Source organism: Budorcas taxicolor, chromosome 5 (genome assembly GCF_023091745.1).
Source record: "Budorcas taxicolor isolate Tak-1 chromosome 5, Takin1.1, whole genome shotgun sequence".
In the NCBI taxonomy this organism is placed as follows: Eukaryota; Metazoa; Chordata; class Mammalia; order Artiodactyla; family Bovidae; genus Budorcas; species Budorcas taxicolor.
Genome location: NC_068914.1, coordinates 78,941,918 through 78,955,364, shown reverse-complemented (window position 1 = coordinate 78,955,364; position 13,447 = coordinate 78,941,918). Strand labels below are relative to the sequence as shown.

Sequence of the window (13,447 nt, the reverse complement as noted above, 5' to 3'; positions counted from 1 at the left end):
CCTATCTTAGATTGGTAATTCTTAGATTGGCTCATATTACTATTTCACAGCTACCCCATTCTTAATATGTATGTCATACCAGTTTCAATTTATATCTTTTACATAAGTTGAAAATATTTTCATATTTAAGGGCTCTTAAACGATCCTTTTCTTTAAACCATGTATTCATGCCTTTTGCCTAACTTTATTAGTTTGCTGTTCTTTTACAAACTGCATTAGGCTTTCTTTATAGATTAAGAAAAATTGTCCTCTGCCCACTCTGTAATTCTAAATCTTTATTTTGACAAGTATTATTTCCTGTACTTTCAAAATTAATATGCGTCAACTCTTAATTAACAGTTTCTCTGGTAGTATTATTAAATGTTTATATAGGGAAAGGTTTACATTATTTAAATATTTTAAGATAAAGTATGTCATCTACTAGGGTAAAAGGGAACTTTCTGCAGTCTATGAAGCCCATACTAAAATGTTATATTTTAATACCTACGGTTATTAAAGTAAATCAGGATTCTAACAACTTAATAGTAATAGTCTAAAAGAAAAGACAGTAATCAAGTTTTGATAAATAATCCTATATTCCCTAGTGGAAAAATGTGATTTTGCTTTTCTTGACTTTGGCACAAACCAAGATAAACCAAGTGCAAGCACAACAGAATGTGTGTGGCCCTTGATCATATAATACATTTTCACAAAAGCTTGTGAGTTACTTTGGGAGCAGCCAAACATAAACTGAATTACTTTTTACTACCCTGCTAGAAAGTGATTTTTCTTTTCCTAAGTAGAGAGGCCTTGATTAAATGCTTTACACCCTATCTGAATTAGGAAATGTGACCTTCCTTACTATATTAAGTCAGTTCAGATTGGTAGAACCCACCTCAGCTTACTTCCAAGTACCATGGATTTAGGATGCTATTACTTTCCCTTCAGAAAAATTTGACCTTAAAAAACCACTACAAGGAGCAACAAAGCTGCCCATACCTTTTAAATAATGCATTGCAAATAACAAATCTAGTTCAAAGAACTCAGCATCATAACTGTGTGACTGTTCTTTATATTAGCATTTACTGCATAAAATGTCTTAGCCTAGAAGTTGTAATAACACATTTATAACTCAAAAGAATACTCTATCGTGGAAATCTTCAAGTACTTACTTTTACTGAAGTTTCAAAATGCATTTTCTATTTTAAAGGCATATTTAGAAATAATAATAAAATTTTGCTTCCTTCATTTAAAAAAAAACTATTAAAATAGATGTGTAAGGGCTCTGGATTTACTGTCTATTTTCATATTCTGCCCTGTCTATGCATGCGTGTGCTTAGATGCTCAGTCACATCCAACTCTTTGTGACCCCATGGACTATAGCCCGCCAGACTCCTGTCCACAGGATTTTTCCAGGCAATACTGGAGTGGGCTGCCATTTCCTCATGTTTAATGTTAAGCAAATTACACAGCCTTTCTATGTCTCTTTTGTGAAAATGGGGATGATAATAATAATCTCTGAGGTTTCTGCAGGAATTAATGGCATACACTGAGCATTATGTAAAGTCTTCCAAACGTCAACTGGCTTTATAGCACTAATAATAAAAAAGCTTGGTTCACTAATGAAAACTCACAATATGATGTACATATACATGCAAGAGACAAGAATTATTAATGATGTTTTAATTGGACTTTTCAAAGTTCATGACATATATGGACATTAAACTATTTTTATATATTTCAAGTTGTAACACTACAATCCAAAAATAGTCACTGTGTTAAAGGAATTTAAATATCAGATATAAGTCAGATAGACCAAACCTTTCTAAAACTCTGAAATTACACCATCTCATTTTCTTCATTATTAAATTTCCTCTGCTGACATCAGCTAAATGGCAGTCTTTCCTTTACCATGTTCAGAGTATCAGAGTTCTAACCTGAGTCATTCCATTTTGATCTCTTACAGATAATAAAGAGTTTTAAGTAAGATTTTGGTTTTGTTCTTTTTTCTGTAAGCATAATTGTCATGGATATGTGTAAGGTTTCATGTGAAGAAAGGGTTTCACTGCTATTTAAAAAACAAACAGAAAAAAACAACAATAAAAAGTAGTAGTTTGGAAAACTACTGCTATATATTAAGATAATCTGTATATACTTATAATTCTTAAAGATAATCTAGTTAACACTAGAAAATAATAGATTTTCTTTGGCTCAGGCTTAGCCATTAGAAAAAATTCTTAAAAACAGGTTATCCTCCCCAGATTTTTTTTTTTAAAAAGCATATATGAGAAAATAAGCTATCTAAAATAGACAAAATATCTTTTGCTATGGCTACTGACAAATCATAATATCTATTTCTGACCTTAAAGCAGTTTAGCAAAGGGGAAACAGAAAATTCAGTTATCCTAAGTCTTCACAGCATACTTCAGTGAACAGTGATTAAAGAAGAATTAAACGAAAAAAAAAATGAAACAGATTTTTAAAATTAAGTGGATCTTTAATTTTTCCTTAATGTATACTCTAAGGAAACTATAAGAGTACCTTATATCAGCATATGCTAAAGCTCAAAAACACCATCATTAATAGACACTAAAGCATAAAATATATATCTATGATGATCAAATAGCTTTAACAGGGAAAAAAGGTTTTAAATAATGGTTTGCACTGGCCTAACTTTAAAGCATTCCTGAGTGTTCTTCATCCTCATAATCCAGCAGATATTCAGAAATTCTCAGGTATTCTAATCTTGAGTTTGTGTCACTAAAATAACTAATTTAGTTTTTAAGTTGTGTAGTTTTAAAAATTCACATTTAAAACTAATGAAATTTAAAAATACACTTAATTCTGCTTTAATGTATTTTTAATTCTGAAGAAAATCATCCCAAATTTTACAACAAAAATTAATACACTTTGGTTATTCACCATTTTGAGTCTATATATATATACATACTCTTTAATTATTCACCTATTTTAACTGACAATGACTTCTATTTTAACAATTTTTAAAGTATCTAATTTAATTAGTTTCACAGTCAAAGTAATAGAATATCATTCAACTTTGTGATACAGCTACTAAATGAACAGAATCTGATCACTACTTTACAATGTAACGTGTATTATAAGAACAGAGCATACATTTTACTGTGAATGCTCTCTAGTAAAGTTATAGCAGTTAAGGAGGCGATTTCAATAGAAAAAATAATCTTCCTAATGATTTCAGTAAAACATACCCTAGTATTCTGAAGCGTTGTAAATTCCCAGCTCAGACAAACCCATATTTAAATGTAAGGACAGGAAACCTTCCTTATTTGGGAATTCAGGATTCTTGATTTCTAATATTTCTTGCTTCCTGCTGCTGCTCTATCCTCAATCACAAAGGCTGCCTACCGATAGCCCCTCCTAGAGAGAGAGAAGCAAGTGTTAAAGGTAAATGCTTAAAGACTAAATCTCAGTACCTATGCTTTAGGTAGGTTTGTCTGTCCATGGGAATCTCTAAAACACCAATCTCTCTTACTATTAAATAGAGCATATTATATAAAACTCCAGTTCAAAATCAACAAAAGTGATTTAGGAATTACACTATCACAGGTTGATGCTTATTTTAAAGCCATTCACCAGGGCCTATCCTTTCGCCTTGATGGTCCCAAGATACGTAGTCTGGACCCCTGATGAAAATGCTCACCTGGAGTCAGCCTACATATACACTACCACATTTAACCAGTTCTTTCAAGACAGTCCTTGTCAATGCATATTAATGAAACTATGGTTCTTTATAACCCACTTTCAGGAATGTATCCCCACAAGACAAATGACTGTCAGTGATAAAATTAACAGCAAGAAAACAGTTTCTCTAACTACTCAAAAGAAACTTTCATTTTCTTAAACATGTATTAGAACAGTTGGATAGAATTACTTTTAATCTTTATCTCTTTTGACATTTAATAGTTAGGACTTCCTTTTTCTAGCACAAAAAGAGGAAATCCCATAAACTATCAATATAAATCATTTTACAAATTCTGACATTTAAAATTAAGACTATACACAAATATACATCCAACTGGTAAAAATAGAATATTAAATGAAAATCTATTATATATATGCTTTGGATATGAGCATTCACAATATAAACATATTCTTTTTTTTCCAAAGGTTATACCAAAGAATTAACCTACAGAGTGAAAACAACGGGGAATTTGGAATAATCAGTCACAAATTCAAGTTCTGGAGAAGTCAGAACTAGCAACCTCTATAATCTACTTTAAGGATGAAGACAGACAGCCCTGAATCACCTACTGTATAAGTTGCAATAATTAAATGAATTAATGTACTAAACAATGCTTTATAAAGATAAGGACTAATGGTAGTGCTCCTCAGATATGTTTAAATTATTGTTCACTGAGAACTACTTAAAGATTTGGTTTAGTTCAGGAATAAAGAAAGATTAAATTTTAGCAAAAACTATTGGGAAAATCCAGATAATAAAACTTTGCTGAATTATGTTACCAAACAATAATCTAATCATCAGAATGACATATTAATTTTTCCACCCACTGCTTAAGGGAACATCTGTATAAAACACATCAGTAGTCATATCAGCCAACTAGTCATATTTTGATTTTTTTGGTATTAATTCAAAAATATACTCCTCACCTGTCTGCATTGAACACTGTTGTCTGACTTCTTCAAGAACCATATATCAACACAGTAAGACTCTTCATTTCTAGTCTCATGAGAAAACATACCCTTGCCAATTGTCAAATTTTTATTTCATTAACCTTATTTTCTCAAACTGAAGCTGTCAGCAAGTTGAGGGAGGATAATTTGTTTATAGTAGGAAAGTTAATCACATTTAATAATTACTTAAAAAATAAGGGGAATAGTTACATTACTTTAAAGTGAAAAGAACCCCAATGGATATCAAAAACCTCCTAATCATAATATCGCATATTCCTTTAGATAGAGTTTAAAAAACAAAAAACAAAAAAAACCTTAAACAAGTCAAACATGAAATGTTTCCAAGTCCTCAAACTTTAACCTTTTAAAGGTCAAAATTTTAACCACTTCTTGACAACCTGTCAAACCATAAATCTTATTTTCTTAACATGTGTGTGTGTGTGTGTGTGTGTGTGTGTAGCTTACCCTATTGTCTATTGAGTATCATAATTATGACTGGCTGTGAATACTATAGCCATGCGTCAAACTACTCTAGCTTTCACCTTTCTAGTTATCTACTTTCTTTAAAATGTGCAAACTAATCAATATTAAACTTAGGTGTAAACTAAATATCCTCAATATGTTTAGACTGCATTTTTGCTCACAGTAAAAATACTTAACTTTCTAAGTAGCTGGTAAAGTTTAATGTATTGATTCTTTAGTTCCAGATTCTCAGTTCTAATACTGATGATTTAAAATAGCAAGAATTTCAACTTTCTTAACGTGCCAATTACTATGTCTTTGTTTAGATTAATATTCTATTTCAAAATCATCATTTTTATTTTATAAACCAACAGGCTTACCATCTCTTGAGATCCTTGAAATTAAACATAGAGTAGAGTAGACATGTTTAATTTCAATTTCTTCTAGTGTCCCTAATAGGAAGCCATTAGGCTGTGGGCCATGAAGATCATCATTTCCATTATTCTTAATCTTTCTGCCCTAGGTAAAGTAGATGCTATGAAATATCCAGCAACTAAATTCAGTTTCTTACTCACTTTAAAGTCCTCATCTAGCTTTTGTTTTAAATAACCACAGAATCAAAATTTTAGAGCTTAAAGAAATTGAAACTAATAGTGACTTTGGATGTAGGGATTTTAACACAAGAAATTCCAGGAGTGTGTCCAAAATAAATATACTAGACTATTATATGCTTTAATTATCCTTGTTTCTTATGGAGAATTTCTTCAATGCCTAAAATATTATGGTGACAGTAAATAAATGAGATCTTCTTGGTTCTTGGTAACAGTTCCTAATCATACTTTAGTGAATCTTGGGTACAAATCTCAAGATAGCTCAGCAGAACTTCTGAAAGCCAGAGAAGACTAGGAAGGTGACCCAGAATACATTTTGTACTTTTTTCTTACGTAGATTTCCAATCACTGTAAATCTCACTTTTGATTTCTAACTTCCTACTAGAAGTGAACATTAGTAACATTTAAAACTATGGGTCAATTTTTAAAAAGTATTTTTATTTCAGGCTATCTCTTGAAGTATTTAGAAACAAATTAAGAGTTCAGGATCCTTGCCCTGAATAACAAATAACCATTAACGCAGTAATTTAAATGAAAGAATATGTATGAAAGCCTTATTAGCACAAGCCTGGCCAGTTACTAAGAGACTCAATATGGACACATTGCTAAAACCAAAATCCAAAGTAAACTACATGCCTCTTTTTAAGAACAGAAGGAGGCTGAGGAAAATGAGAAGAGATATCTTAATAACTAATGGTCATGAATAACTACACTAGTGAATATGAAATCTGTTTCTATTTGTCAAAGCACTTATATACCTCAACATATCTAATTTTTTATCATACCAATAAAAGATTCAAACTGAATATTTAGTTCAAATCCTAAGTGAGTTGTTAACCAGTATTCATTTATTGTTTACACTGAACATTTTATTAGAAGACTGTGTTCTTGTTACTGCTCAACTTAAATGGCTTATTTAATTGATGTATGCTATTCCCATTATAGACAATGAAATAATTCAAAATATTCTGTTTATTCTCTACTTTCAAAGTTAACTACTTTTGTTTAAACAATATCGCAATTCCCATACTCTCTAACACAATTAATGGTAGTACAGCAGATAAGTATTTTCTTTTTAAAGCAATTTGCTTCAATAAAATGTTTATATCCAAAGTAACACAAAACAAGAAAGAAAACATTATGTATGTAACCAAGTATTTTCAACCTAAAAATATTCAGCAAGAGTTTAAAAACAGACAAGTTTAGCACTATTTAGTAGAGCTGAACATGTACATAGTCTACAACCTAGTAGTACCACTTTAAGATTCACACTCTAGAGAAACCTGAACTTGTACACCATGATAAAGCTAATGGTTGTATCAAAAATACATGTAGTGTAATGAAGGAGGTGAATCAAGTCTATTTTATATATTCTAATCTCCAGAGAAAAAACACACACTCAAATCACGGTTGTTGAACCTCCCAATAATGTGGTCACTGCATATAATCTTACAAAAAGCATCAAATTGAAGACTTCTGCCTATCTAGTAACTGTTTCTCTACTGGAAGCAAAAATGCTTCTATTTTTAAGATAGCTAATCACAGAGCAAACCGTGGTGCACAAATTTAACACAGATGAAATCATTAGTTGGGTGGCAGAGAAAAATATGCATTCTCATTTCATTAGTAAACACTCCTGCAAACACACAGGACTGTTCAGAATTACACTAAGTAATTAAACTCAAAAGATTTTTTCCCAAAATACATTTTCACCTATCCTGAGTCCTTTCTTGCCGAAGACCAGTTTAGACTTTTATCTAATTAGAACTGTTTCAAGTATACTGTTATGAATTCAAATGGTATAACAAATCCGTTTTTCCTCCCCCAAGAACTTGGCCATAGTCAGTATAGTTATGTTACCTTTTCCACACTATTAATGAAATATAGGTAAGACACAGAACTGTGAAACCCCAATTATGCAAAAGGCAATTAATTCTAATGTGCTTAAGGACAACAAACTGAATGCAGCTAATACTAAAAATATTTTTAAGCTTTATTTCCTTTACTTTTACACACTGACAAATTACTAACTCAAAAAATATAGCATGATCTGTGTGACAAGTTTTCATTTCACAATTCATAACTATAGGGCTCATAATGAATACTCACTGTACAGTAGTATTATGATCTACTTGGCACAAACTGTATCAACATAATACATTAAAAGTCCCAAATTTTTCTATTTCTCAATCATTTACTATCTATGAAGAACCTCAATAATATCTCTAACTTTTAAATTAGTTCATAATATGGGAATTAGAAAATGCAGCTATAAATTTATTTCTGCCTCTTAAGCTATGAGACCTTGGCCAAATTATAGAACACAGAATCCAAGTTTCCTCATCTGTAAAATGGAAAGACACTGTTACATCTGTTCTGGTTATCCCACAAGGCGGATATAAGGAAGTAATTTAATAATCTATATAAAAATTCTCTGAAAAATATAAAACACAAAGCAGAGAGAAAGCATTATTAGTAGTAAGCAGATATAATCACAAGAGGGTCAAGAACACTGAAGATGAATTACTGTGTTTCTACCAGAAAAAAATACCTATTTTCCAATAATTTTAAGGTATGCATTTATAATTTTTGTATTACAAAAGCACAAAAAGCTGAATATATAAAATTTAGAAGAGAATATTTAACAAAATTGGAGCAATACAGAGACATTTGTCCTAAGTGGAAAAAAACACATTACTGTGAAATAATTTATGAAAGGCAGTATCAAGGCTGTAGGTAGAATGAAATCATGCTAGGGAATTAAAATACAATAATATTTAATATTTAGACTCACCTCTGCCCATTTAAGAATACAGGTCAAGCAGAAGACATGATTACAGCTTTCTGGAAAACCAATTTCCTTCTCTAACAGGCAACTGAGACATATTGGACATCTATCAGCTTCACTGTACAACACACCAGTGGTAGCAATATTATCTTTGTTTTCTTCACCTATAAAGTAAAGCAGTCAGTCATATATGCTTTCAGTTTCTCTAGATCAAATGATTTATGTTTCTGGTAGTATGATGGACTCAATACTCTAAAGGGCCCTCCTTCTACAAAGCAATTAGATACAGTATAAGAAACAAACTTCTTGAGCACAATACCTCCAATGTTTAGTAATTTAAATTTAAGGAGGAGTGAAAAGAATTTTTCATGAATTTAATTTTAAAACAATAATCATATAGTTCAAATATTTAAAAATTTAAAAAAGGTTATAGTAACAAATCTCCCAAGCAAATCCATCTCTATGTATTCAGTTCCACTCAACACAACAAGTAACAACTGTTAAGCTTGTTCTGTGTTCTTCCAAAGACATAATGGAATGCACAGACACGCAAATCCTAATACATATTCTTTTAAACCTCCTTCTTCAGACAAATGCTAGAATACCATACACACCAGTTTGAGTTTTTGTTGTTGTTTCAATCTAAAGATGGGACAATCGCTTGTTTTCAACCTTTGGCTACTGCAAACAATGAAAAACTTATTTCCCACTTTTAACAGTATATCAGTAGGATAAATTCTTAAAAATGGATTTATAGACCAATGTGTCTGTACATCTGTAATCTGAATAGATACAGCCAAAAATTATACCCCTTAGGGTTTGTACTCATTTAAACACCTACCAGCAATGTAACCAACACACAAGCAGCAAGCAGTGCTTGCTCAAAAGTGAAAGAAACTCCAAGATGTGACATAAAGTAAAACAAAAATGAAGAAACAGTCAGCTGAAATGTGACCAGTATATGCCAAGCAAATGGAAAAGCTGAGATCACCCTGAGAACACATGTTCATACTAGTGTTTAGATCTGGAGACTAACCTTTAGGACCAACCCAGGTAGGGAAACTGACCCTAGGAGATTCCCCTTTTAAGCCAAGACCCTCACATGGGGTTAAAGTGGTCCCAGCATGGGTTCAGAAAAAAAAACAAATACATATAAATCCTCTGAATGAAAACATCCCTAATTTAGGCCCTCATGATTCCACACCTCATAATCAAACATCACCAAGCCAAAGAAAAAAAGTTGACTTAAGTAAGAATCAGCAGAAACAAGAATGTGCTTAAATTTATTTTTATATTTTACATACTATATTCATCATAAATTTATTTAGATATCCACTGGCTTCAAACATTAGAACTTTCAAATGCTACATTTTTGTTGTTTAGCTGCTAAGTTGTGTCTGCCTCTTTGCAACCCCATGGACTGTAGCACATCAGGTTTCTCTGTCCTTGCTATCTCCTAGAGTTCGCTAAACAGTAGATTAGACAGAGAAGAAAAAAATATCTATGAACTAGAAGAACTGAAAAACTGAAGAAACTACCCAGACTGTAAGAAACAGAAAAGGAGATGTAATCTGTGAAAGGGAGTTTGGAAAATGAGGTCAGAACAAAGTCTAATACATTAACTGAGGTTCAGAAGAAGAGAGTAAACGGCAGGCAACAGTTAAAGTAGTAATGGCTAAGAAATGATAAAACAAATAAAAAACACAATCCAACAGATAAAGGACACACAAGGTATACTAAATAGGAGAAAAAAAAAAATAATTCACATTTAGAAACAATGTTGCCAAACTGTACAACATCAAAGATGAAAAAAACATCTTAAAACCAAAAAGAGGAAAAAGACAGATTATCTACAAGGGAATGACAATTAACTTGAAAGGACATTTCTTGACAGCTAGTAAGAAAACTAGAAAACAGCCCAAACAGGGGAAAAAAACAAAACTTCGGAGTGCTAAGAGACAAAATAACTATCAATCCAGAATTGTACTATCATTCTTTGAAAACCTCAGAAGAGGATAAAATTTAAAACCACTTAAGCATTTACCACCAATAGACTTTCACTGGTGCTGCTGCTGCTAAGTCATTTCAGTCGTGTCCGACTCTATGCAATCCCACAGACGGCCCCCGTCCCTGGGATTCTCCAGGCAAGAACACTGGAGTGGGTTGCCATTTCCTTCTCCAATGCATGAAAGTGAAAAGTGAAAGGGAAGTCGCTCAGTCGTGTCCGACTCTTCACGACCCCATGTACTGCAGCCCACCAGGCTTCTCCGTCCCTGGGATTTTCCAGGCAAGAGTGCTGGAGTGGGGTGCCATTGCCTTCTCCAGACTTTCACTAAAGCAAAGTTTTTTGTTTTGTTTTTCAGAAAGAAAAAAGAGAATAGAAAAAAACAAACAAACAAAAAGAAGACAATAATGATAAAAAATTTGAACAAAAAAAATGTCATTCTGAAATCAGCAGGGAGCAAAAATTTAAGAATAAAAAGAGTTCAATGAACTAAAAACCCTGACTGATTGCAACAAGGCATGAGAAGAGTAAAAAAAAAAAACAAGTGTGCACTTTCTATTTAGACAGCTATTTCAGAGTTTAAGAACAACGAAAATATGTAAACAAAAAAATATGTGCTAACAGTTTGGAAACACTATGTTTTGCTTTCAACACAAAAGCTTTATAAAAATTAAGTTACCTTGCATATCTTCATAGTCCTGATCACTCACATTTAGAGTATATATAGTTTTCTTCTTCATTTCTCCTTGAAAAAGGATTTCCTACAGGATGAATGATAACAGAATTTTTATGTTTGCCTCGTACACATAATATACATAATTAATTTTTTTAAATCCCAAACTCTAAGAAATTATTTTACACATAAAAAAATAAAATATGAATCAAGTCAGTAAATTTTCTGGATAATCCAGTATACTTTTATACTCCCTGCCACCAAGCACAGTCTTTCTGAAAGGAGAAGCCTTATACAGGTATTAAGTAACAAAGACTCATGATAAATTTTGTGGTACAGACATGAATACAATTGGAGCTTAGAGAAAAGACATCAGTTTAGACTGGAGTTTTTATTGAAGTTGATAGGTTATGTATTTTAAGAAGCTTAAACACATTTAAGTAGCAACACAGAATGAACAAATAAAATGGCATATAGGTAGGCCAATCTGACAACTAAGAGTAAGTGGTAAAAGTACAACTGTGTGTATATATTGAGGAGGGATGGGCATGTAAGGCAAGAAGTTCATCTGAAAGATTACAGTGCAGGTAACAAGAGCAACATAAATCAAGCTGAGCTAGATTATAGATGGATCTCTAGTGACTGACTGAGAGGTTTAGATCAATCTTATAGATTCCTCTGAAGATTGACATGATGTAAACAATATACACGAATCTTTTTAACGGAATATCTGCCAAACACAGAATGGATTATAGTGGGGAGAGATTAGAAGGAAAGATGTTTGCATAGTTAGAGTAACTGGCTGTGAAATTTATAGAGAAGCAAGACATTAAAGAGCTGAAGTATTTCCAACATTTGGTAACTACATAAATACAGGGAAAGAGTAAAGATTATTTTGGCCTAGAAGACTAGGTAAATGGTGATTACAAGGGACAAAATGAGAAACAGTAAAGAAAATTAATTTGTTAGTTAAGAGGAACAAACTTATGAGGTAAAATTATTTTTTAAACCAACTCTTAGAATTCTAGGGCTTCCCAGGCAGCTCAGTGGTAAAAGAATCCGCCTGCAATGCAAGAGACTCAGGAGACTCCAGTTTTACACCTGGGTTGGGAAGATCCCTGGAGGAGAAAACGGAAACCCACGAGTACTCTTGCCTGGAAAATTCTATGGCAGGCTACAGTCCACGGAGTCACAAAGAGCTGGACACAACTGAGCACACATGCACACTTTAGAATTCTTTCTTGAATTACTGCAAGACAAGCAATTGCAAAGAACTATTCAAATACATTTTGGAGTATCTAGGCACAAGAAACCACTAAGTTCATCAGTTATGAGTCACCCATGTGTGTATGAAGTAATTTTTTCTATTAGATTTTTAAATGTAAACCTGTGAATTTCTACATTAAAGGTTATGTATTGCCCAGGAAAATTCTCTATTAGGTTAAGTAGGGAGAAATGCAAGGGCCCATACTTTGACTCAAAACTCAACCAGAAACTAACATATATAGAATAATTAAAAGGTTTTAATAAGTTAAAAATTAGAATTTCAACTCGGTTTCAATCATAGTCTGCCTTAATAAACATAGAACGTCAAGAACAAAAGGAAAACCTTTCACTCAGCCTACATGCACAACATTTGTTATACTTTTGGTACTATTCTTTAGGTATCATGTAACAGCTTATGAAGGTAAATACATTGACTTCTCCAAGTGAGATGGGCCAGGAGGTTTTAAGCAGAGGCCAGCTCCAAGACCACTGCATTCATCTAGAGGGGACGATTACAATGGTTTGCACTAAAGGAGAAGCAAGGGTGATAAAAAGTGCTCAGATTACAGCCGTTTTCAAAATACAGCCATCAGGATAGACTGACTGTGGCATATGTGTTAGAGAAGATCCCAGGATAACTTAACAGTATTCAGACTTGAGTAACCAGAACGACAGAATTGCTGAGATAGAACACTTCAAAAATATTCAGATAGTCATAGGTTGTTGTCACACTTGATGTTTACTCAGAAGGACAGGATCAATATCACTTGAGGACCTGCCACAAATGCAAGATACCTCAGGCAGCACCCTAGCTAGGGAGGAAGAATCTGCGTTTTATCAAGTTTTGTGTAAGACTCAAATACACAATAATGCCTGAGAAACACTACTACAAACAACTTCCAAACCAAGCTGATTTTAGAATTCTCTCCCATTATGACTGAGAATTCAAAAAAAAATTGTAACTTTTGTCATAAGCAAATCCGTGCTTA

At 32.6% G+C, this 13,447-nt stretch overlaps 1 protein-coding gene across 1 annotated transcript in view; it reads right to left on the bottom strand.

Moving 5' to 3' along the window:
- The window catches only part of SCAF11 (SR-related CTD associated factor 11), a 52,436-nt gene extending 41,161 nt beyond the window's left edge, over positions 1-11,275 (bottom strand). The window contains exons 1-2 of the mRNA XM_052639770.1: positions 11,199-11,275; positions 8,521-8,678 (exon numbers count right to left, since the gene is read on the bottom strand). Coding sequence (XP_052495730.1) covers positions 8,521-8,678; positions 11,199-11,259 — 219 coding nt within the window. The 5' untranslated portion in view covers positions 11,260-11,275. The remainder of the gene's footprint in view (positions 1-8,520; positions 8,679-11,198) is intronic.
- Between the last annotated feature and the right edge of the window lie 2,172 nt (positions 11,276-13,447).